Source organism: Strigops habroptila, chromosome 1 (assembly GCF_004027225.2).
Source record: "Strigops habroptila isolate Jane chromosome 1, bStrHab1.2.pri, whole genome shotgun sequence".
NCBI classification, from domain to species: domain Eukaryota; kingdom Metazoa; phylum Chordata; class Aves; order Psittaciformes; family Psittacidae; genus Strigops; species Strigops habroptila.
Window position 1 is genome coordinate 144,279,060 of NC_044277.2, and position 24,399 is coordinate 144,303,458.

General features: G+C 49.1%; 1 protein-coding gene across 2 annotated transcripts in view; it reads left to right on the plus strand.

The window, feature by feature from the left end:
- Window positions 1–7,391: 7,391 nt before the first annotated feature.
- Window positions 7,392–24,399, plus strand: part of LIMD1 (LIM domains containing 1) — a 34,872-nt gene continuing 17,864 nt past the window's right edge. For both annotated transcript variants that reach the window (XM_030511992.1, XM_030512001.1), the window contains exons 1-2: window positions 7,392–8,591; window positions 18,627–18,728. In XM_030511992.1, coding sequence (XP_030367852.1) covers window positions 7,505–8,591; window positions 18,627–18,728 — 1,189 coding nt within the window. In that variant the 5' untranslated portion in view covers window positions 7,392–7,504. The remainder of the gene's footprint in view (window positions 8,592–18,626; window positions 18,729–24,399) is intronic.

Consider the following 24,399-nt stretch of genomic DNA (forward strand, 5'->3'; position numbering starts at 1 on the left):
TGTCCAAAGGAACAATTACAAGGTTCATTGTGCAAGAATGTCTTTAATAGCCATTAAACTAAGTAGTCCAATAAGCCAGCCATTCCTGAGCCATTCTGACAGTTAAGAAGTTGGCAGTAACAACTAGCTGGGCAAATACCAAGGTCTGTTAACCCTCCAGCCCAGCAGTCATCCAGACTCTGTATTAGATTAGAAGGAAACCCACAAAAATCTCCCACTTAACAGTAAACAAGTCCACTAGATCCTAAGAACTAGGATCAAGACAGATCACATTGCAGTGTGAGTACTAGCTAAGCAATACCAATGTTCATTTTGGCTTTAAGCATTTTTGGTACCAGAGATGTAGGTACATAACAGAGATGCCAGGCTCAGCAAGCAGATTTGGCTCTAACACGTCCCTGCTTCTGCAACAAAACATTCCTGATTTCTGCTTCTTGCTGCACCACTCTCCTGCAGGTTTTCTCTGCAGCAGTCCTTTGACACAAGAATGACTAAGAAATGGAATATTTATAATGAAGAGATGGTCTTTGCAGTTTTAAGACTCCAAAAGTCTCAGCCACAAAGGAATGCATTCAGACATTCAAACACAGGCCTTTAGTTGGAGTTAAAATAACTTGAATTCCAGTGTCTGCCTGACATATATGTTGTTATTAATTCACAAACCTCCTGTTCAGAAGCCCCTGAAAGGACCATGAAAGAGATCCTTTAAAGTAAAATCTGCAGCACAGTCCTGCTTTTTTTTTTCCTGTATAAAAGTTAAACACAGCCTGTGGAGCCATTTTAACAGAGTTTTCCTTTGGGGGAAAGGTGACAGGTTTGGTGTAAATAAAAAGTTTTAACATTTACAAGGATGAAGAGAGATGTTGTAAGCCCAGCAGCCCTACGGTGCTTTAAACAAAAGCTGCAGTCACTCCAGGACTGAGCAGCAGCCACAGTGTTTATTGGTGTTACCACTGGTATTTGCTCTTGCAGGAGGAAGTGAATTGTGGATGTCACTTGGTGATTCAGGCAAGAATCAAGATAAGGAATGGACTTCTACAGGCTATAAAAGGAGAGGTAGTGAACAGCAATCGCAGTGGACGGTCAGAAGGCACACCAGCGTGTTTACAGTAAGTTGAATTCAGTGTGGTCTAGAGGATACAAAAAAGGTGGTGGAAAAGTGAGAGAGAGATGATGCAGGAAGTCTGACAGAGCCTAATCCCCTGGGAAGTGTGTTTGAAGGATGGCAGAGGTGCCAGATGTGGAGCTGTGAGGTTGTCCTGACAGCTGCTGACATTTCTTACAAGGTTGACCTGCTCCGAAGCACAATTCCCTTTGAAGATAATAGAGGTCTGTGCCAAAATAGGACTGATACTGATACACAGGCTGTGTGTAGTCTGTTTCCAAGCCATTTTAAACTAAATTATTGCAGATGCCTCTTATTTAACAGTTGTTAATTGTGTCATGGTACAGATGCATCTTTATGCTGAAGGCAGTCTAAAACGTTATCACAGATTGTGTGCCCTTGAAGAGCTAAATAGTGTGGGGGTTTTACAGCTGGGAGGGGGTACTTGAGGAGTGAGAAGGAAAGGAGCTGACGGGCCATCAATCAAATTGCATTGTGTCCATCGGGTTTGATGCCACTCACCTTATTCCATGAACTGATAAGCCAAAGAAGATGTGGGAGATTTGCTAAACCCAGTCCCATAGACCTAGGACAAACTACTCCAAGAAACAGATCCATGACATGGAAGGGGCATTTTCTGCATCCCGTTGCTTAAGGTGATAGAATCATGGAATGGTTTGGGTTGGAAATGACCTTAAGATCATCTAGTTCCAACCCCCTGCCATGGGCAGAGACACCTTCTACTAGATCATGTTGCCCCGTCCAACCTGGCCTTGAACACTGCAGAGATGAAGCAGTGATCCAGTCTGTATCGAATTCCTATTTTAAGTAATATAAAATTTCAAAAATAATTATTGGCATGCTTCCTACCCCAAAATCCTTCCTGGAACTGAATTTCCAGAAAGTCCACCCTTCAGATATTGATTCTGGGAACATAAAATTTGGCAAAGTCCTGACAAGTCACTGAATAGTTTTCCAGTGCCTTTGATTGCATGAGAAAGGATCTCCGACCTGTAGTGATGGCGGCACTGCAATGTGCCATGTAGAAAGATGTGTCATTAGGCATGGGTGTTTCATAGTCAAATCAGTGACTGAGAGGACATGGACACATCGATGCTGCTTTGTAGCAGGGCAGGAGGGCTTTTAACATCACACTAAGGAGCAATGTTACAGCTTAGGTCGCTAGCAAAGGCAGTGCTCTAGCCCAGTTGTCCTTCCTATGCTTTGAGAAAACCCAACCTACACAAGGGCCTGTACACACATGTATTTTTCCATGCCCTACACCAGAATCCAAACATGGAGATCTAGTGCAACATAAAATCCGTGTGCTCTCTCGCTGAGCAACCCTGTGAAGTAATGCCTCAGAACTGACATCTGGTTAATGATGGCTTTTTCTGCTCTGACACTGTAAAAGCCTGCTTGTTTCTTCTGCAGGGAGAAATTCCACTGATAATGCAGGTCATACAGGCTCTTTGTCTCCTTCAGTGTAAATCCTCACAGAAAGCTGTTCTCTAAACCTTTTACAAGCAACACGAACTAGAAGGAATGTTAATTTGCATTTTGCTGGCTGTTCCTTCCTCAGGAGGTTTGCAGTACATGAGATTTTTGTAAAAGCTTGGCTATAAATAAGGACAGAGAGAGAAATCACTGGGTTTTAGGGGTTTTTTTTCCTTGTTTTGCAATACTTAGATTACAGTTTTGCAGAGAGGGGATTGTCTTTATGTATATTTACTGACCGGGAAGAGTACATACACTGGTTTTGCTGGATGCTTACTCTGTTTCTTCATTTCTTCAATCCTATCACGCTCAGAGCTGATTTTGTATCAAAGGTCTGTGCTGTAAGAGGTGTTGAACGCGAAGCCAGGTCTATCACCAGAGACTGTGTGGTGAATATGCTATCAGTCCAGGTAACATTGCTGGAACTACAGCAGTGTGTTACATTTCTTTATGGAAATGGGATTTATGTCTCAAAGAAGGAGCATAAAGTTGATCACAGTACATCAGAGGCAGATTTTAGCATGTCCCGGCTGTGGCAGGAGGAGAACTGAACTGGAGCATTATCTCTGTGCAGGAGGGGACAGGATCAGAGCTCTCATCTGCAGCGCAGATGATAAAAGAGATCTCTGCCTGACATGCAGAGGAAAGGTGGGATTTTTTTTCCCTTTCCTGAATAAAGTGACTTTCCGGTACCACAAAGCATTCTGCAAGTCACTAACCCCATCTGTCCCTGGAGGCCCCAGTTACACACAACCTTTGTCTCATGGCATTTCTCTCACTCAAGTAAGCCCTGGGTTGTTGGATAAGGTTGGGTCTGGTTTTAGCCCTGGAGAGCTGCAAACCAGCATCATCTTCCATCCAAAGCTACCTCTAGTTTTATGTGTAGTCAGAGAGTTTGAACAGCTGGGTTTATCAGTTGTTAGTGTCTCTGAATGGGAGCATTTTTGCTTGGATATAGTGATGTTGCAGACCAAAATCCTGATGGCGTTTGTTCTATCTGCCAGCCTTCATGTTGGCCATGAGAGACTGGAAACTGAGTTGAGGTCAAGTGGATGCTGTATTTGCGGTCAGGTGAACATGGCCCAAACCTGTGAGAGATTCTGATCACAGGAATCCCACCAAAAATACCCCCCAATTTGGACACCTGGGACATTTCCATGTATGCTCATCTGCCTGCGCCACACCAGTCTGCTCTCCACTGTAGGCTGCCGAGTTGCTCATTCAGCAAAGGAACATGTAAATGGGAAAAGCTCAAGTATAGCGAGTTGAATGTTCACGTTGTTCCTGCTTGCACTTGCGATACTCAGCCTGGAACATTTGGGGCATAAGAAGTTCTTGTATTTGAAGAGCCTGGTCTTCTTCAATTTAACACTAAGCAGAACATACACAGTTACATGAAGAGAAACATGTGCCTTTGTGCTTGCTGTCTTAGATAAAAGCACGTTCTCTGGGTTGGCTGCAAGGGCAAGGCCCACAGTCACATCTAAGGCTCTGAACTTCCTTATCTACCAGTAGTTTTTTACGCTTGCCAAAACCAAGCATAAAAGGTCCAAGGTTCTCCCAGTACATCCACCTCCCGCTGCCAGAAGAGACGCACAAGCTGCCAAGCAAGGGGATTTGCTCTCCAATAACTGTGCTTGGTGCCAACAATGGAGCAAAATACATAGAGTCATAGCAGCTGAAGGTGATCCAGTGCACTGATCAGGAATAATAAACACGGGACACATAACCGGGGCAGAAAAGAGAGTGATTTAATAAAGGAACGTAAGGCATTACTGACAATGGCAGCCTGGGTTTGTTTCTGATGAAGATTAAGAGAACTGGCATAACAGGAAATTGTTTTCTGCTACAAAGGGAAATCAATTGTCTCTAAGTACACAGCAGTGTAATTAGCGAACCTCACTAATTGCTGCAAAACAGAAATACAAGTGTGTGTTGTTGGGCTGGCTAAGCCAAGGGAGTATTGTGAGCAAAAATGTGGAAGCTTTTAGAAATGAATATTTCTCTGAAGTACGTCTCCATCCCTGGAGATCCGCGTGGCTGGATGAAATACCAAGGGTGCAATAAAAGGATCTGCTTCCCAATTTTCCCATGTGAAAGAGCATTCAAAAACATCTGTTAGTCAGAGGCTTCTCCTAGGACACGCATGGAAGAATGGGGTGGATGCACTGACTGCATCTGGCAAGTCCACTCGAGGTCCACCAAGCCACGTGAGGCCGATGATCGATGGCAGGATGTCGTCTGACCTGCGGGGTGCTTCCAGCCCACGATTACTAAAGGCCATGTATGTTGGTTAAACAGGTCACGGTGCTGTTTGTGTTAATGTGCTGATAAAGAGGCAGGGAAACAGAGCTGGAAAATTCTCCAGGCGAGCTCTTCTCCTGCTAAAAGGCTCTTTTCAGTGGAAAATGGAGAAACAAACCATTCCGTGTTCTTTCAGGCAGTGGTAGGAAAACCACCAAAGCCAGCTGTGTTATTTTGGCGCATCTCTGCAAGTGTTTGGCCCCATAGAGGGACATTGAAGGGAAACCGGGATCTCCACCATGGTTGGTGGTACCTGGAGAAACTGGAGAGAGGAAGGCAAAGGCTGTTCTCCTTGGAGCAGCAGCCAAGCACTTGGCACCAGCTCTGGCCTTCCTTGAGGAGACCAGACCGCTGCAGCTCAGGGTTCTGCAGCCTCTTCTCTCGCCACTGCTTCCTGGGCTCCTGTTTGGGATCTCTGTGATTCCCCATGGCTCCTCTCTCTCACCTCCCCAAGGTGTGCCCTGGCAGGTAACGCTGCCCTGCCTCAGTTTACCCCCCACAGCATCCCCACCGAACTGACACTGCAGATGCAGTTATTTAGGGATCACAACCCTGAAAGCCTTTCTGTGAAGCATCTGTACCACTCCACAAAGACAGTTTGGAAAGCTGTCTTTGTGCTGCCCTGGCCCCTCTGTGCCGTTAGTGTTAATTAAATGACTCTTAGTGTTAATTCCCCGCAGAGATCATGCTCTGTAGCAGGCAGTCGCTCTGCAACGGAAGCAAAACTTCTAAGTCTGGACCCATTTCTGCCCTGAGCAGATGCACAACCCAGGCTGCCTCTGCAGCTTGGGGGTTAATTGTGCAGGCAGAGCAGGAATGCAGAGGCCCCCGGGGCAGCGGTGGGGAGGAACATCATCTCCCAACCCTGCTCTGTCTGTTCCTGCAAGCTTTTTGGAAGGCAGAGGGTGAGGTTTGGCCTCTCGGTGTCCACAATGTCCCTCTGAGCAGCCTGGTCCCAGCTTCACCACCCTCTTGCCTACCCATCAGCCCTGTGCATCACCCTCCTGGTGTAAAGCACCCGGCTGGTGCAGACAAATGGCACCCCTATTAGGAAGCCAGAAAGGAGCATCCATCATTTCCCTGTGTAATGCACTGTTGAGAGATGTGTTTGCTCCTGCAAGGACCAAGCCAGGCTCCATCCTGGAAATAGTTCTGCCTTATGCATTGTTCACTGTTTATGTTCTAGCACTGAAGCTTTTATTACTTTCCTGCTACAACACACCAGAGCACGTATCTTGGTCCAGGTGGCCATGGCACCTCCCTAGCCCTAGAGGGCCGTGCCACCCTGGCACAAGGCTGTGACCACATGCCTGGTGCTCCCACTGAGATGGTCTCAAAAGCAGGAAAACACTACTCAGGGCTGCTTCTCCCCCAGCTGCTGCCTTGCCACGTGGAGCAGGGCTGGGTTACGGGCTGTCAGCTTTATTCTGTATGACTAAATGCAGCGTGTAAGCCTTGCCCACAGGGAGAAAGCAGATGAAATGAGCAGGGCTTTTTTGCTTCAAGGGATAGGCTTTAGAATAAGCTAATTAACTGGCACGTAGATTTTGGTCCTGGGCTACAACAGCAGTTGTGGACCCTTCATTTCTTAATAGGCATGGGCTGTAAAGCTCACAGGAACTATAGAAGTGTGGGACCATATCTAATCACAGCAGAAGGGTCTGCAAGTCCCTGTGGTATTACAGCTCCAGCCTAGTAGAGAGTTCATCTGCTCACTTGGCAATACCCCTCGCCCGAGTCTCACAGAAAGAATAAATCCGAGCAGGAAACTTCAAAGGTGTTTTGCTGCCTAACGCTGACTGGAAGCGTTGTGAACTCAACACCAAAATGCCTTTGAGTCACTTGGCTGTGATCCCCTTCAGAGGTGCTTTGCCATCAAAGTGTCTGCTCATGCATGCAGAGCCTGGGAGGAGGCCAAGCCCAGCGCAGTGGGTCCCTATCCAAAAGGCTTCAGCAACCTTTTCCATGTCATCTACATTGTTCTGCAGGCAGCTGATCTGATCGGGGGCTCTTCATCAGGGACTGTAGGGATAGGACGAGGGGTGATGGGTTCAAACTGAAACAGGCGAAGGTCAGGTTGGATATAAAGAAGTTCTTCCCTGTGAGGGTGCTGAGGCGCTGGCACAGGTTGCCCAGAGAAGCTGTGGCTGCCCCATCCCTGGCAGTGTTCAAGGCCAGGTTGGACAGGGAGCAACCTGGTCTGGTGTGAGGTGTCCCTGCCCATGGCAGGGGGTCGGAACTGGATGATCTTAAGGTCCTTTCCAGCCCAAACCAGCCTGGGATTCTATGACATTAAGCACAGTTTCCTACTATAAAGACTATGAAGGGATTTAATCCCCTTTCCCAGCCCCTTGGAAGAGACCGGTGGCGGGCTGGGGGCGTGGCCAGGGGGGCTGGGGGCGTGGCCAAGGGGACGGGTGGCGGGCCCGCCCCCTTGGCCACGCCCCCAGCCCCCCTGGCCACGCCCCCATCCCGCCACCGCCGTGCCCGGGCGCGTCAGGCGTGAGGTGGCGCGCGGCGGGAGCGGTGCTGCGATCCCGTCGGGAAGGAGGAAGAGGGGGAAGGCGGGGATCAGCCCGCTAAAAGCCGGTCTAAATCATGGCTAAGTACGACGATCTGGGTTTGGAAGCCAGCAAGTTCATCGAGGACCTCAATATGTACGAGGCCTCCAAGGACGGGCTCTTTCGCGTGGACAAAGCTGCCGGCAACAACCCCGAGTTTGAGGAGACCAGGCGGGTGTTCGCCACCAAAATGGCCAAGATCCACCTCCAGCAGCAGCAGCAGCAGCAGCAGCAGGAGGAGATGCTGATGGCCGCGCTGAACGGAGGGGCTGCTTTCAACCCCCCCCGGCCCAGCCTGCCTGTGGCACGGGGGTCCAAGCCGCCACCGGCCGCCACTGAGGGGCCGCGCATGAGGCCGTACGATGGAGGGGAGCGCGGCTTCGGCGAGGCGCCGGGCAGCCAGGCTGGGCGCCGGGGATGGGAAGCGGAGCCCAACAGGATCCCCAGACCCGCTGTGGGGCACAGGGAGCAACAGGCCGGGACCCCCGGTGACCCTCAGCCCTGCCGTGGTGGGCAGGAGAATGGCAGCAAGGGCCATGAGCCGGCGCCAGCCGGGCAGAGATCCTCCTTCTCGCATGCCCGGGCCCCCCCGGCACCCTCGGCAGGGACAGAGGATGGGGTACCGGGGGCCCTGCCGCAGCAGAGGTCCTTCTCGGCCCCCCGGGGGGTTGAGCCCTGCGGTCCCAGGGCCGGAGGGGACAGCAGCCAACTGTGGTACCAGGGCGTCCCGCTGTCCTTCCCCGCCAGCCCTGCGCCCGCCGCCCCCAGCGCGGACTACCAGCACACCGCGGCTTACGCCAGCCCAGCCGGACACTTGGTGGCCCACGGTCAGAACCACCGGCCCAACGGCAGCAGCGCAAGCCCCGAGCCGGGCTCGTCGCGCCTGGCCACACGTGGGGTGACGGCTCCGGATGCTCCGCAGCCGCTTTTCTCCGAGGGAGTGAGCGGCCCTCGGCCGGACACCGGGCACCTCGAGGGCTCCGGCACGGCGAAGGTGAAGCTGCCCTGCCAGACCCTCCTTCCACAGCCGGAGCAAGGGCCATCGGCGGCTGAGCTGAAGCTGGAGGCGCTGACCCAGCGCCTGGAGCAGGAGATGGATGCTCGGCCGAAGGCTGATTACTTTGGTAAGGAGGCAGTCTGCCAGTCGGCTTGAAAAGGGTTCGTTGCGAGGTGTCACTGCAGGGTTCACACCTGCAGGGCTGTGTTTGCCTGTATGCCTGCTTGGTTATGCTTTTTCAGTTGCTTGGGGGCGTGGGGTGTTATTTAACTTCAATTTATCACAGGGACGAGAGGCTCTTCCTCCTGTGGCACCTTTTTCTTTAAGCCTACCTCTTGAATTTTTAAGCCAATGCAGTTTAGCAGCTTTGGGGAGGACAGAGCTGAGAAGAAGCTGGAGCAGCATCTTTTGAAGAGCCCTTTGCTGCTTGCAGGGGAGGGGCACAGAGTTCGGAGGAGGCTTGGTGGTACCCCCCCATGGAGGTGGCCGTGGCTGGGTGTGCTTGCAGGATCTCCTGAAGAGGAGTTGTTTGGGGATGGGAAGAGTGGTGGTTTCCCAGACTTGCCAGGATTTCCCCCCCAGCCCCAGGTGCTGGTTCCCAGCAGCTGTGAAAGGATCGGTGCATCCTGAAGACAGCAGACAAGCAGGCACAGTCCTCCCTAAATCTCAAGCAGTCCGTGTCTCCAGCAGAGGTTATCGCTGGTGCTTGGCAGTGAAAAGGGACCGCTTGCATGCGAGGATCTCCCAATGGGAATATTAAATGTCCTGCTGGATCAAACCAATTTACTACCCCAGGATGGCAGGTGGTCAGGAGCAAATCGAGTGTTTCCTCTCTCTGCCTCACCACTTTGCAGTTTAATAGCAGATGAGATAGTTTGGCTTTGGGGAGGAGGAAACACAAAGTTGCTGTGATGGCTGAGAACTCTGCGATTAATTTAAGGACCGATAGGAGCAGGTATGGATTTTCTTCATGATTTTAGACCCATGATCAGAGAAGTAGAGGCAGGGATGGACTAAACTCTTCAGCCTGGTGCAGAGGAGGGTTGCACGGGGTCCTGTCCGGTGGGGTCGGTGGGTGGCTCAGCAGTGGGCTGTGCACACAGGAGCAGCCGTGGGCTTCACACTGGCCTTCAGGGACGTAGCTGCGGGACCGCGGAGTGCTCCGTTGCAAACTGTGTGACCAAATGTGTTCCTTGGCACCGGGCAGTGGCACTTGCCCGCCGAGGGCTGTGCTGGGGTTGTTTATCTTAGTGTCAGAGTCTGGATCCAGCCGTGTGGCAGGGCAGACACGTCCGCATTCTGTCGCAGAAAAGTGATGTGTCGAGTTGCTGCACTCGGAGCGTTTGGGGCTGGAAACGTGTTTTGGCGCTTTCCGTCCTGCGCGGGCAGCACGCGGTTTGAATGAGCCCTGTCTGGGGGGGCTGATGGCTGTGACGAGCGACTGACAACAAAGATGGGGTTGGAACAACAGTCTCGGGGAGGGGGCAGTGCTCAAAAGTGGGACTATAGTGGCAGGGGGAGGCTTTTGTCCTGCAGGAAATGTGTAGTGAAGCAGGAGTAATTCTGGCAACACAGCACAGTCCTGCTGGTCAGACAGCTGAGCTATAGGTGAGCCCCGGGCATGGAGGAGGGATGGAGACTGCCTGATTCCTGCGGAATTCCTTTGGCATCCTCCCAGCAGGAGGTTTTACACCAGGGTGTAGTGTCTGAGAAATCTGGGGAGGAGGAGAGAGAAAAGCAGAACGGTGCAGTCATGGCAGAGGAAGAAGTTTTTCGGAGCCTCAGCTCTGTGGGGGAAGGCTCAGCAGATCTGCCCTGTAGAGGACCAAGGAGCAGGAAAGGGCAAAAAACAGGGTACTTTAATGCTGGCCCTCATTCCCCTTTGTTTCTCACTTTTAGTTTCATTTATTCATAGTCACCCAAGTTCCTTTGGAGGAATAAAGGACCCAGCTGGTGTTCTGAATCTCTTTGCTACGCCATGCCCTCAAGCTAGCAAACTTTAGGATGGAAAATAATACTTTTGTACAATAGTGATAAAAAAGGATGAACAGTTTGTTTTGTTTCAGGCTTTCCCCCAGTGAAGGGAAGTCTAATGTAACAGCTCTGCAGTACAGCAGAGACAGGAAATGAAACCAGGACTGAAGTGTGAATGACCAAAGTGTTTTATCTAAAATGCTTACATGTCTCATAATTTTGGGTGCTGCTTTTGTCGCAAAGGGATTTTTTTTAAGATAGGTCCTTCAGTCTGTCTTGGTCTGGGCCAGATGTTTACACTGAATAATTCTGGTCACACTGAAGGAGCTGCTTTTTCCTTCAGTGGGTGAAAATGAGTGTTTGTAGAGGAAAACCTAGGAAAGGGTAAGCTAGGGACTAGGCATAATGTAGGTAGGATGCTCTGCTGAGGAGTAACAGACAGTCTGGTTATCTGTCAGTACCAGCTTGCTGTACAAAATACTTTGGTGTGCTCCAAGCGTGTATAACAAGGAAAGAAGCAAACAAAGCCAAGAGTTTTCATTTTCCTGTCTTTTTAATAGTGGCCTGTGTGAGCAGCATGGGCTGCACGTGTCCCTGGAGGAATCTGGATTCTCCAAGACTGCTTTTGAAGTGCTGACTTGATTTATGTGGGCTGTCGAGGAGGACGTAGGCAGTCTCAGGTATCACCCGGGACTTCAACTTGGGAGAGGGGGGGAAGTCCTGAGATTGCTCCCTGGAGAGGCTGGTTCCCCTGCAGCAGAGAAGGGGCCCCACGTCCCTCAGAGGTGTTGCTGGAAGGCAGCTTAGGTTCTATTCGTGTTTTTGGTGTACTGTTTCCAGGGGCCATCCAGCAGTGAGGCACCTGAATCCCACTAATTTCCCATGTTGTTCCTTTGGATGCACCAGCCTTCATCTCCACTTGGTGAATGGGAAGATTAATTAACTAGGAGGGAATGGGGGAGCTGCAGCTCCTCCACTAGCACCGTGTTTTGGGCTAGGTGAGGCGGCACCATAGCAAGGACGAGTTTCCAGGTAAGACTTGGGCTGGTGCACAGCCAAACCGAGGAGCTGCCTGGAACTGACTTGGAAGGGAAAAGGCCTGGCTGAGGGGCAGCAAGGTCTGCAGGGAGGTTTTACCATTGTTTTAGCCAAGCCTGTGGTACCACGCACCTTGGTTTGCAGGCACGGATGGGTGTTTTTAGAGGTGTAACACGTAGCATCATGTTTTCACCGGTGCTTATTTCGCAGAGCTAGATGGAAATCTCCATCTGATGAGGACTGTCTACACCCTTACCTAGAGCTTTTTTAGAAACAATTCTTTAAATGGTTTTCTTGTTATAAGTATTTGTTAGGTATCGATCGAGTTCTGGCTTCCTTCTTATTTAGAGCAGAGCTGGTAAGTCACAGGTATTTTAAGAGGGCCCCAGGTATCTTGTTTTGCAATGAAATATTGGGATGCTTCCCAGCAGTCGTGCAGAGTAAGGTCTACTAGTGAAGTCTGCAGATTTCTTTTCCCCTTGGCAGTAGCAGAGCAGTAGCTGGATGGCTGAACCCTGTGGAGACCTGGAACCCCAGCACCTCTGAATGGGTGCGATCAGTTTGAAGGCCAGCAGTGCTCTTTTGAGGTCTTGTGTACAGTGAAGTTAGTGTTTTACCACTGCCAAAACCACAACTTGTTTAAGGCTGTACACAGCTGTGGACTTTACTGAACCCTGCTGCTGCTGATACACCAGGACGCGTTGGTGGTATTGAGGGTAATTTCAGGGCTGCCGAGTGGAGAATTTCTGGTTAAAATGAAAGTTCTTCTGAGGTTTGTTTTGTATATGGGTGATGATAACGATGTTTCCACTGGGAATGAGTAGAGGCATCCCTCACTACCTGCTCCTAGGATAACACCATAGCTAGAGGGAAATCATAGAATGGTTTGGGTTGTATCATATAGTTCCAACCCTTGCCACGGGCAGGGACACCTTCCACTAGAGCAGGTTGCTCCAAGCCCCTGTGTCCAACCTGGCCTTGAACACTGCCAGGGATGGGGCAGCCACAGCTTCTCTGGGCACCCTGTGCCAGCGCCTCAGCACCCTCACAGGGAAGAACTTCTTCCTTAGATCTAACCTCAATCTCCCCTCTGCCAGGTTAAAGCCATTCCCCCTGGTCCTGTCACTACATGCCCTTGTAAAAAGATGATGCCTGCCTGCAGCACAGAGGAGGGGGAGGCAGGATGAGGTGGGTCCTGGGTGGAATGAGGAAAGCTGGAAGGATCATGGCATGTGGACTGGTGGGTGTGTGCAGATTGCAGAGCTTATCTCACTGCAAGGAACCAAACAAATAAATATTTGCCTGGGATACAGCTCTTCACGATTGCAGCAGTATGCACTTCTCCTCCCTTCCTCTTGGGAGCTCAGCTGGGCTTGCAAGCTAAGGAAAAATCTACCAAAAGGAAAGAAAAATGCAGGAGTTGAAGCAGAGGAGCAAATGGTCTTTCAGCCAGGATACTGTGGCAGTGGGGACTGAAAAGAATAGGAGCCTCATTCGTGTGGCACTGGAGTTAACATTATCTCTGACATTGCTATAAGGTACTTAAAATGTCACTGACGTGAGTTTGATGGCATTTTTGTACTTTGCTGGCAGTGTGTGCTTGGTCTACAGCAAAGTCAAGGGGTCAAGAACACGGCATGCAAAAATGATACAGAAAAATTGCATTTACCAGCTCTGTGGTTCTTTGGGCAGGGAGTACCTGCACGTCTTTGCTACCATTGAGTGACAACCCAGTCACTCAGTGGTGAACGGCACCAAACTGCCAAGTTTTCCAGGCACTGAACCTCACACGGGCCTCCAGAACTCCTTGAAATCAACTCTCCAGCAAGAGCAATTGCACAGTAGCGGGTAAGGCACACAATGTGTCTGATTTAGAATCAGATGTAGAAATGACTTAGGTGAGCCATGGGGAGGTGGCCTCAGGTTCTGGAGAAGGTCTGAAGTAAAACCCAAAGAACTGAGCATCACATTGGGTATGACAGGGTGAAGGCTTTTCTCAGCAGAGTCTTTAGAAAATGTGAGTGCAAGTGGAGGGCTTGGTTCTCCTGGAATAAATAGGTGGGTTGGAAACTCAGAAGCTGTGTCTTCAAAAGGGTCCTCATGAAGGACTACCAAGAGGCATCAGGGTCTGCTTCTGGATTAGCCACATGCGTGGCTGGGCAGATGGGAAGGATGATACCAGAGATACTCATGTGCAAAGGCTCTAGGGGTTATTCCAAGTGCAACTGTGGGTTCTTCACTATAAATCCAGCCTCCTGTAAGGAGCGGGCAAAACCCAGTTATGCGTGATGGAGAAGAGTCAGGCTGGTCGTGGAAATGCTGCTTGTATGAAGTGGAAAGGGTCGGACAGACTTACTCTTCCAAGTGCTGTTTCTGGATATGCAGAGCCACACCACCAGAATGGTCCTGCTGCTGCATTCCTCTTGTCTGGGGCTCAATTGACATGGCAAGGAAATCTCACCACTGAAGCAGCACACTGTCACGTGTGACCCTCCAAAATTAAGCAGCAGTTGTAGCAAACCCAACCAGGAGCATCCATAGCAAAGCTTGGCTGTCCTGGATGTTGCTGAGAAAGGGGAACCTGCTGAAAAGAAGGGTAATGCTGCTGGAAAAACCCCCATCTGTGTTCTGGGTTTGTAGACAGGTGATGTCTGGCATGTGGAAAGAAATCACACTGCCCAGTCCCAGAAAATGCTGCTGTTCAGCGTGGTTTGTGTGGAACTTTTAGCAAGTGGGGTGTAGTAACTAACTGAGCTCTTTTTGATGAGCATGAAATAGCAACACTTAGAGGAAATGCTTTGAGTTGAGCGGTAGGTGGAAAAGCACTTGTTGAACTTAGAGGGTGGCACTGACATCTGAGGCTGAGCACCGGGTTTGCTTTCATTTCTGACAGCCCTTGAGGTCTGCACCGGACCTGTTTGATCTTGCGTGCTGAGGCTGTTCCCAGTGGCAGCCCTCCTCCTGGTTTGCAGTGCCGAGGTGGAATACAGCAGGCACTGGGAAGTGGCTTCCACGGCCTGTTTTCGGTCGCAGCTCTGCCCTAAAGGTCTCTTTGTTCAGGCGCTCAGCTGCAGTGCAGGCAGTTACTTGTCGCATGATGCGAAAGAGAACAGAGATTGCTTTGTTGTGCGGGGCCCGGCTGCCCTGCCAGCAGAAATTGAGCCGAAATCAGCAATTCCCATCCCTTTCCCTTTCCAAAGCTGGTTCCCATTCTGCTGGTGTGCCCAAGCTTGAATTTACCTGTGCTGCTCATGTGCTTCGGGCTTGCCATCCTGGTGGCAAAAAGAAACCTTTCATTTCTTCTTAATAATGCCTTAATAACATTGTCTGAGGTTCCGAGCTGTCATTTCAGAGGGGATATCTGCTCAGGTCACAGCTTGCATAAACCGTGGCTCTCGGGATCCCTCTGCTTCCAACCGAGGACAGGAGTTGTTGCTCAAAGCTTCTCTACGCCAAGAAAATCACCCAGAGCTGCTGACTGTTGTCAGCGGCATGTGGGGCTGGCCGGCTGCTGCTGACATTTTAACTCCCTTCCCTGGCTAGCAGAAAGCACGCTCAGCACTCTGTCAGGAAATCATTGGAGCAGGGCACGGAGCCCGTTTTGCAGTGGGATGGGGCTGGATGTGGCCTGTGCTGCGCTGCCTTCCATCAGGCTGGCTTCATGCACGTGTTCACCGGCCACCATCAGGAGCAGGTATAGCTCTTTCCTTGCATAGCCTAAGCTGGAAGAACGGAATCATTCTGGCAGCAGGAAGCGAATGGAAAATAAAGGAAAAAAAATTGGAAAGGAAAAATTAATAAAAGCCACCTCTTTTTCCCCTTTCAGGCCAGGTGTGCTGAGTGTCAGAGATGAAGGCTCATGCGTGTTGCTTAAAATACTTCAGAATGTTTTATTTTGAGGAAGCAAAAGCTCATTTCTATAATAATTCCAGTTGCTCTTGAGATTTAATCAGCTTTCAAGTAAGATGTAGCAGATACAAGTGTAAAGACAAACTATGCACAGATTTGCCATAATGCCATTTTTCAGTTGTCAGCCTTACCACAGGACATCTATAAATATTTATAGTAATGCTGGTGATTACATAGCTGTGTAATTCAGTACATTACAGGTTTTATAGACAACATTGTCAATTTATTTTAAAAGCCCTTTCATTCTGTGACTTTACTTTCCATGTTTTAAAGGCTGAAATAAATATTTAAATAGGTGGATGGAAGGTTCCATCGGGGGATGAAATGGGGCATGTAGTGGAAGCAAGGAGGAAGGATGGTAGGGATGGTCCAGGGGCAGGAGATGGAGGAAGGTTTGAGTATGGATGCAGGAGCACAGGCAGCTCCTGCAGGATGTGGCCAGAATATCATCTATCCTGTTGGGAAGACCACAGGGGTAGTGCCTATGCTCCAAAGCTTAAAAGGGATGGACAGGAGACAGCAGAGGCAATTTCTGCCTTCCATGGGACTTGCATTAAGATATTTAATATAGTGGCTTTAGATGCCTGCCAGCATCATTAACGTGTGCTGAGCCTGTCCTCAGCTGCTGCCTTCAGCCTCCTGCTTCTTGGTGCTCATCCACATGGAGTGTCACCCGGTTGCTTTCTGGAAAGGAGGAATTGGAGCCTGCTGGTGACTTTTTCTGGAGCAGCCGCTCCTTGGCATAGCGAAGGGGAAAATGCAGCACTCAAGAGTGCAGTAAATCCATTGGTTCTGTGGAAAGCTTAGTGAATGTTGTGGAAAGAAGGTTTTGAGCAGCAAAATTGGCAGTCTTTCTGCTCGCCAAACTTTCTGCTTGGCATTTGCTGTAGTCTAGAGAGAATTTTGCAAGGTAGCCATTAGCTCTTGTGTCAGACGACTGCACAGCAGCTCAGGCCGCTGCTGGATGCATGCACTCCTGGGACAACATATCCATTTGAAAAGCCACATTTTATCCTCTTTGTCTTGTCTTGTCTTTTTTTGGTATTTTTTATAATGCCTGCATGATTTATCTTTCGCCTGCTTAAAATGTTTCTTTCAGTAAATGAGATAAATCTGCTTGGTTCAGAAAGAACCAGCGAGTTTTGCTAACTTGGTGCCAGCCTGCTGCTGGGGTGGGCTCACAGCCAGGATAACATTTCAGGTGAGGTCAGGTTGGAACAAAGCCGAGTAACTGATTACTCTCTGCAGCCTTCTCTCAAGGTCTGTGTCAGTTTGGACTCTGGCTCTGAGTGCAGAGGGGCTTGGAGCAGCACTGGGACAGCTTTCAGCATGCTGGTTGAGTGCACGCAGGCAGCTGCAGCACAGAAAGCCAGGTCTGCTCTGGGAAAATGAGGTATCTGCTTTTCAGCAGCTCTGTGTGTGCGATTGCAAAGGGCTCCTGAGTGGTTTTGTCTCTGTAATGTGAAAACTGATGGCCGCAGCTATCAGCAGGAGGAAGAGTTTCTTAAGCACCCTGGGAGTGCCAGCGTGGTGCTGCTGGAGTTGGGAGTTACTTTCCAGCGCTGACCTAAGTACGTGGTTGCGTTTCTTCCTAACTTTGACCAGACCTTTGCAATTACTCCAGCGCTTGTGGTGCCCTGAGAGAAGTGAAGTTTTGTTAACCACAGTGTGACTAAGGATCTCCAGCAAGATGATGCTGTACCTCTTCCTGGGCCAGTAGGAGCGAGACGTGACTGACAGTCCCTGCCCCAGGGAGTTTTGGGATCTGGGGTGAATGGGACTGAGCAGCCGTGGAAGGAGAGACCAGGAGGTGAAGTCACATCCACAGGGTTGTCATACAACAAAGACAGAAGCACATCTTCTGTTTGTCCTACCCCATTTGGGTAGATCTGGGTTTATTTGCTTAAACACAGATTGAAGTTGCTCATTTAGAGGTAGCTAAAGGGTGATGCTGCTTTAAAACTGGTCTGTCGCAATCATGGGGTAATGCCTGGAGTAAATAAACTGCCTTGATGTGTCATTTTCCTTGGACAAGACTTTCTCTCCCTGACCACTAATAGTGGTTTTGGGCGGCCTTGCTGCACTTCTCCCTGTAAGGTGAAGGGAGCAGGTCCTGCTAGTGAATGCTGTCAAGGGCGTGAAACTCAGCTGTCACTTCTTACTGTGTTATCCAAATAGTGTTATGTGGAAATGTGGTGAGATTTGAGAGGCCCCAGGTGAACACACAACACCCTTTGTGAACCTGCAGTGCTGAAGTCTTCTCCCTGCTCTCCCTCCCCACCACCACCACTGTGCATCTGCCCCATTGCCACTCAGGTTGGAGCCCCACACCAGAGTGGGTGCTGGTGGAAATGTGCTTGGATGTGCTGGCAAGACACTGAGCTGAACAACTGAGTGTGGTCATCTTCTCCCTCCTCTGGAGCTCCAGAGCTAACCCTGGTCTGTAGGTGATGGTGGTGGCAGGAAAGCCTGGGTGTGAGGAGGAGCTTGGACTTGCACTTGCGACAGCTTAGAGCCACAAGTTGACTGTGTGTGCTTCTCCTGGTGTTCCTTCACCCCATGGGCTGCCGGAGAGTCATCCCCTCGGCTGCCACCAGCAGCAGATATCCTCTCCTCAAAAGTGACTTCCTTCTTGCCTTGTCCTGCAAGAGGAACATCTGGACAGGATACATGGTCTGTAGGTAGCGCCTACATTCAGCCTCTATTCAGATGTGATTGACAGAGGGAAGAGAGGCAAGTGTCAGGTAGTCCAGCTCTGTTTCAGTGGGAAGTCCTTAGGGCCTTCAGCAGATGTGACCAGGGTCTGAAATCATGAAGATTTAAAGGGTCTAAGTGGTGTGTTTTCCTCATACCGATTGCAACCAACAAGCTTATTTTATGCAATAAGTAGCAGAAACACTTGGTCTGTGAACAGCCCTGAGCAACATTTACTACCACCTGGACTTTTGGGAGGGTCCTTAAGTGGTTTTAAATGTGTATAAAGGTTGTGGGGAAGCATGGGAGAAGGAAGGAGATGTCACTGTGGCCAGTCAGGGCTGTTTTTGATGACTGTCATGACCAGTCTTAACAGCATCTCTCAGGGTGGTGACACCAATGTCACCTGCATCTTGTGGCTTCAATGAACCCCTTGGTCCCAAGCTGCCGAGCCTCCATGCTGAATTACGAGTGTGGCCACCCATCAGTGACCCAGCCACCCCACCAGGTCCTGCTTCTGACCTCTCTTTCCCTTTTTCTCTTCCAGGCACCTGCGTGAAGTGCAGCAAGGGGGTGTATGGAGCAAACCAGGCTTGCCAGGCCATGGGCAACCTCTACCATGATGCCTGCTTCACGTGCGGAGCATGCAGTGAGTATCCCCTGTCTGGACTGCCACTGGTGCTTTGGCTTAACGTTTTTGGTGTACAGAGGTGGGGGAAAAAGGAGGTGGTTTGTTTGTGTTGTTTGGTGTTGAATGGATTTGAAGGCCACCAGTATCCTGGCTTGTATCAGAAATAGTGTAGCCAGCAGGGCCAAGACAGTGACTGTCCCCCTGTGCTGGGCACTAATGAGGCTGCACCTCGAATCCTGTGTTCAGTTCTGGGCCCCTCACTGCAAGAGAGACATTGAGGTGCTGGAGCGGGGCCAGAGAAGGGCAACGGAGCTGGTGCAGGGCCTGGAGCACAAGTGTGATGAGGAACGGCTGAGGGACCTGGGGGTTTAGTCTGGAGAAGAGAAGGCTCAGGGGGGACCTTATCGCTCTCTACAACTGCCTGACAGGAGGTTGCAGTGAGGTGGGGTCGGTCTCTGCTCCCAAGGAACAAGTGACAGGACAAGAGGAAACGGCCTCAAGCTGCACCAGGGGAGGTTTAGACTGGAGCTGAGGAACAATTCCTTCCCCAGAGGGTGCTCAGGCATTGGAACAGGCTGCCCAGGGCAGTGCTGGAGTCACCGTCCCTGCAAGTGTTCACACCCCGTGTAGACGAGGCCCTCAGTGACATGGGTTAGTGGTGGCCTTGGAAGTGCTGGGCAACGGTTGGTGGCCTTGGCAGTGCTGGGGAACGGTTGGACTGGATGAGCTCAAAGGTCTTTTCCAGCCCAGTTGATTCTATCATTGTTGCAAGGCATGTAGAAAACGTATTTTGGATTGTGCCATCCATCTGCCTTCCAGTGTGGGGGCCGGTTGTTTTCATTCCTCTGCCTCTCAGTTACAGCCACATTTTCTTACTTGTAAGAGTATTTTTTTCAGAGTAGCAGTGAATATGCCTTGACTAGCATAAATGTGACATTTATTTGTCACATCAGCCTTTTACAGCCGTTCTGGCCTTTCCGTCTGCAGACCCCAGGGAGGGCTCCCAGGTCGGTGCCAAGGGCATTGGCAGCGGGCTCCATGAGTGCCAGAGACATCTTTTCACATGGAACTGCTGCATGGTCGATCCAGTGACAGTGTTTTCACTGCATGTGTTACTTCTACTCACTAAGATCATTTTGTTCTTCTGAGGGACCTCCAGTCAAAGCATCCAAGTGCGTGAATGACCAAGGTTACACACCTTGCCTGTTCGTTCTCTGGAGAAATGGAGCCATGCCCTGAGATGAAGGGCATGTCTCTGCCAGCTTGCTTTCTGGTGATTGCAGGGAGGGAGCCGGTTATTGTGCCAGGGTGTCAGGCTGGGAACAGCAATGATTAGCCCTGAGAAGGAGGGTGAATAGTTCAGCTGGCCCCACTGAGCTCCCAGCCGCTTGTCAGACCCACATCAGAAGCTTATAGAATCACAGACTGGTTTGGGTTGGAAAGGACCTTAAGATCATCTGGTTCCAACCCCCTGCCACAGGCAGGGACACCTTCCACTAGAGCAGGTTGCTCCAAGCCCCTGTGTCCAACCTGGCCTTGAACACACTTGAACCTGCTGTAGTGTCCAGCATGCCACAGTGTATGGATCCTCCTAAATGGCTTTTTGAGGAGTTCTGTGATGAAGCTGGGGTGAGGAACAGGCCACTTGATTTCAAATCATAGCTGTGTTTGTAAGACAGTGTTTTTTCTCTTCTGTCATGTTTAACTCTAGGGCTAGTAGGGTATTTTTAGAAACATAGCTGTGTATACGGTGGGAGAAAAGATAACAACAATCCTTGTGGTGCTTTTCTATTTGGTTTTCCCACATGAGTCTTAGGGTTTTTCTCCTGTGTTTTATTTAGAGTTGTAAGCTCATCAGGACTGCATGTGTTTTATTTGGAGCTGTAAAGTGGGCATAAATATAGAAAGATGTGTATGCTTTTTAATAATAGCTGAACCTTGAACTCCAGTCATTTCCCAGCTGTCCAACACCAGCTGCCTTGCCTCACCTATGTTTTCAGTAGAGCATTTCACTGCCATCCGACCAAAGATGGGAAAACTGAGAAGAAAAGGTGATGTTTGCATGTGGTGGCAGTTTCCTGAAGGCTCAGAAGTCGGCAGCTCACTCTTTTGTCCTCTCTTATATATGAATTCAAAATCCTCTCCTGCAGAGAGGATTCCTGGCTGCAGCCAGGGCTTTGCTTCAGGGACCTCTTGTCCTCTGTGGCTGGGCAGCCTCTGAACTGCGCTTGCACACAAAGCTCCTGTTAAAAATAATCCGGCAGCAGGTTCAAGCTGTCTTAAATGTCTAAAATTACTACTGTGCAACTGGTGCTTTAGAAGGAAATGCTTCAGATCCTCCTTTGAGAATGGATTTTACCATCTTTATTTGGAGACCAGCGCTAGAGAGGTGCTTGTGGTTGCAGAGGTAATCAGTGGGTACTTCTGATGGTCTTTGGTTAAAAAATAGCTTGATCCCATTTCTAATGAGGTGGGTTGGCAAGGGCTGACAGGACAGCTATTTGTTGCTTATTCTAAAAGGCAACCCTTTGCAAAGGTTTCCAATGCAAGACAAAAAGGTGTGGGTGCCAGCTGAAGGCTTGGAAATATGGAAAGAAGCCAAATTTAGCAAAGTGAAGCCCATCTTCTCTATTACCCAGGCTGTAACTGAGAAATGTGCTGAAATGACGTGCTGGGGCAAAAGGTTTCAAATGGAAAGAAGAAAACCAAGAACAAAAGGCTAGTGAAAATGCTGCTGTCACCCAGAGAGAGAGCACGCCTCTCTGCAGGCTTTCTGTCATCCCTGGAGCTGCAGCAGATATGATGAGACCATTTTATCTGCCAGAAAAGCAAACATTTGTCCGGGTGGTGGTGTGTGTCTAGCTGCAAAGCACGTCTTGAGCAGCCTGTGTGGAAACACTGGTTTCTAGCTGAAAAGTAAGTAGTGCTTTTAAGGTCAAGTGGAGTTCAGCTTGGACACCATCCAGTACAAACTTGTCTTTGAGAAGTCGAGGTTGCTCATGATTTCAGCCCTAAAATTTCTGCTCTGGTGGAACGTTGAATATCTCCAATAAGTAAAATACACAAAATTACCTATTAAGGTAAAGCATATTGTCCTCCAGATATTTATATCCTCTGTCCTGCTGGTTTCATTTTAGTGAGTATTTCTGATGTTACTCGTAGTTGGATTTGTGGCCAGACGTGCATTGGTTTCCCTGATACAGCAAACCAAAAGGGTCTAAGGAGTATGTGTGTGTGAGGGATGATACCTCATAGTGCCAGATTTCCTACACCAATGTACATATGTTCAGGGATAGAGCAGTTTGTTGAGCAGAGCTATGCTACATTACAGGGTTCAGTTGTCAGGGGAAAAAATGTACTGTTTTATCTGAGCCACTGGCATGTAATGCAGAAAATATGGCTTAGAGGTCACAACAACAGATTTAGAATGATTACTTTGGCATAAATGTCTCATTTATCTTCTTGTTTGTTACAGGGCAGAGACATAAACAAGGCAGCTTTTTGCAGAGGGGGGGAGGAAAAAAACTCTTTTCTGCAGGATTAGTAATAAATTATATTTGCTTTACAGGAGGGCCATGAAAGTAGGTTAAAAAAGAAACTCCTCGAAACTCATACAAGTGTTTTCTGCAAGCTCAAGGTGCCTGTTTCCGTCTTGGCTTTCTTTTCTTTTGCTTTTCAGTTTGTTGGACAAACAGTTGTAGTTCCGAAATGGTTTGTTACTCATTAACCATTTCAGTTGGCAGTCCCTTCCAACCCTAATGATGCTGTGATGCTGTTAATAGCTCCTCAGAACACAAAACATGTTGGTGTTTCCTGATGCTGATGTTTGTTACTTGGGTAGTAAGGAGGCCTTATAAAAGATATAACTAGACAGTATTACTCTAACCTGTTGTGTTTTAGTGTATTGAGCCAGTCTTATATCCGACTGCTTATATCAGCTTGCCTGGGAAACAGACATTTTTAGCTCTGCTAGCAGCATAATTCAGAGCATAAGGATCTTGTACTTGAGCCACTTGATCCTCAGAGGAAATCTAAAAGCTAAAAAAGTGCAAGGGAAGTGTCCAAGATGACTGTGAAGGAAATCAGTAGGCGAGGAAGGAAGTCAGAAAGAAAGAACTGCTTGCAAGGTAGTTTGAGGGAGGTTCAATGTTGAGCTACAGCAGAAGAGCAAAAACGAGGAGCAGATTTTGGACCCATCTTGCAAAGAGGTGGAAAGCTTGCATGCTTGCCAGTTGCAGAATTCAGCCTTTGACATGGCAACATCACTGCATTACTTTCTTTTTTCTGGTTTTTGTAAGCTCAGCTGCGTGCTGATGTCTGGGTAAGGGTAACAGGGCTGCTGTTCCAGTGGCAGAGCTTGAAATCACACAGGAGTTGGCTGTTTCTTACCACCCTCTGGGTACATATAAATATATTTTATTTACTATTTCACAATGTAGTTGTGTGTCATTTACTAAATGAAGTAGCTATCAAAGCAGCATTGTCTGGCAGCATAGCCCTCTGCTCGGGCTAAGTAGTCTTGCTGCAGAGATTATAAAGCATGGCTACTTAGAGCAGTGCAGCTCTTGGTGTCTTTGGGCTAATTATGTTGAATAAGCACGTCCTGTATTGGTATATAACCCCTGGAACAGCAAAGCCATGGTTTTTATTGACACCACTACATAACTCTACAAGTAGAAAGTCACCTTTTTCTGTGACTTAATGCCAGGCTGCAGGGCTGCCAGTCTTGCCATGTGCATTTCCCTGTGGCACATGTATATGTTTATCTTCAGATGCAGAAACTGCCAACTCTTCTAGTGGAGGCAGCATGTACTGCCTGTAATTGGATATAAACCCATGACACTGATCAACGCACATGAGAAATGTGCAGATCTTCAAACTGGGGAGTGCAAAGTATTGCACTCAGCATCCCCCAATGAAATTATCATGCCAGAGTCTGTGTAGTAAACTATGTATATAATTTTTTAGCAAAACTAATGTTAGCAAGGATTCAGATGTGTCTGACTTTACAGTTTGGGAAGCATGGAAGGCATCAGTGCATGTTTCTGCTCCAGTCTAAATTGCTGCTTTGTCCTTGCTGACTTTTTGTTTTCAGTCTCCCAACTCGCTGGTAAGAAATCGCTGTTTGGCACAAGAAGTGCTTGCCATAGATGAGAAACGCCAGGGCAGCTCTCATGGTAGGATGACAGTACTTGTTCCTCTCCTGGCCACAGTTCAGTGCTTTGGGGTCTGAACTGAAGGGGCTTTGGCATGGTCCATGTGTCCTCAGCAGATATCCCAGCTGGAAAGGTGCAAGTGTTCAGAGCACACAACGGGGGATGCAGTCAGGGCTTTACCAGCATGTTAGTGGTTTGAGTCGATTGTATGTGTGTTAGTGCTGGCTGAACGTCTGAAATCATTAGGACAATGTGAGAAAAAAGGTTGAAACTTTTAACGGAATAAATTTCCAGTCTTTCTGGTCTTTTTATTTCATAATGTCACCTTCAAAGTACTGTATTTTGGTAAGAACAGGCATAGGATTAATTGTGCTGTAAAGATTTTAGGGGATTTCTTGCCATAGAATCAACTCGGTTGGAAAAGACCTTTAAGCTCATCCAGTCCAACCGTTGCCCAGCGCTGCCAAGGCCACCACTAACCCATGGCACTGAGGGCCTCGTCTACACGGGGTGTGAACACTTGCAGGACGGTG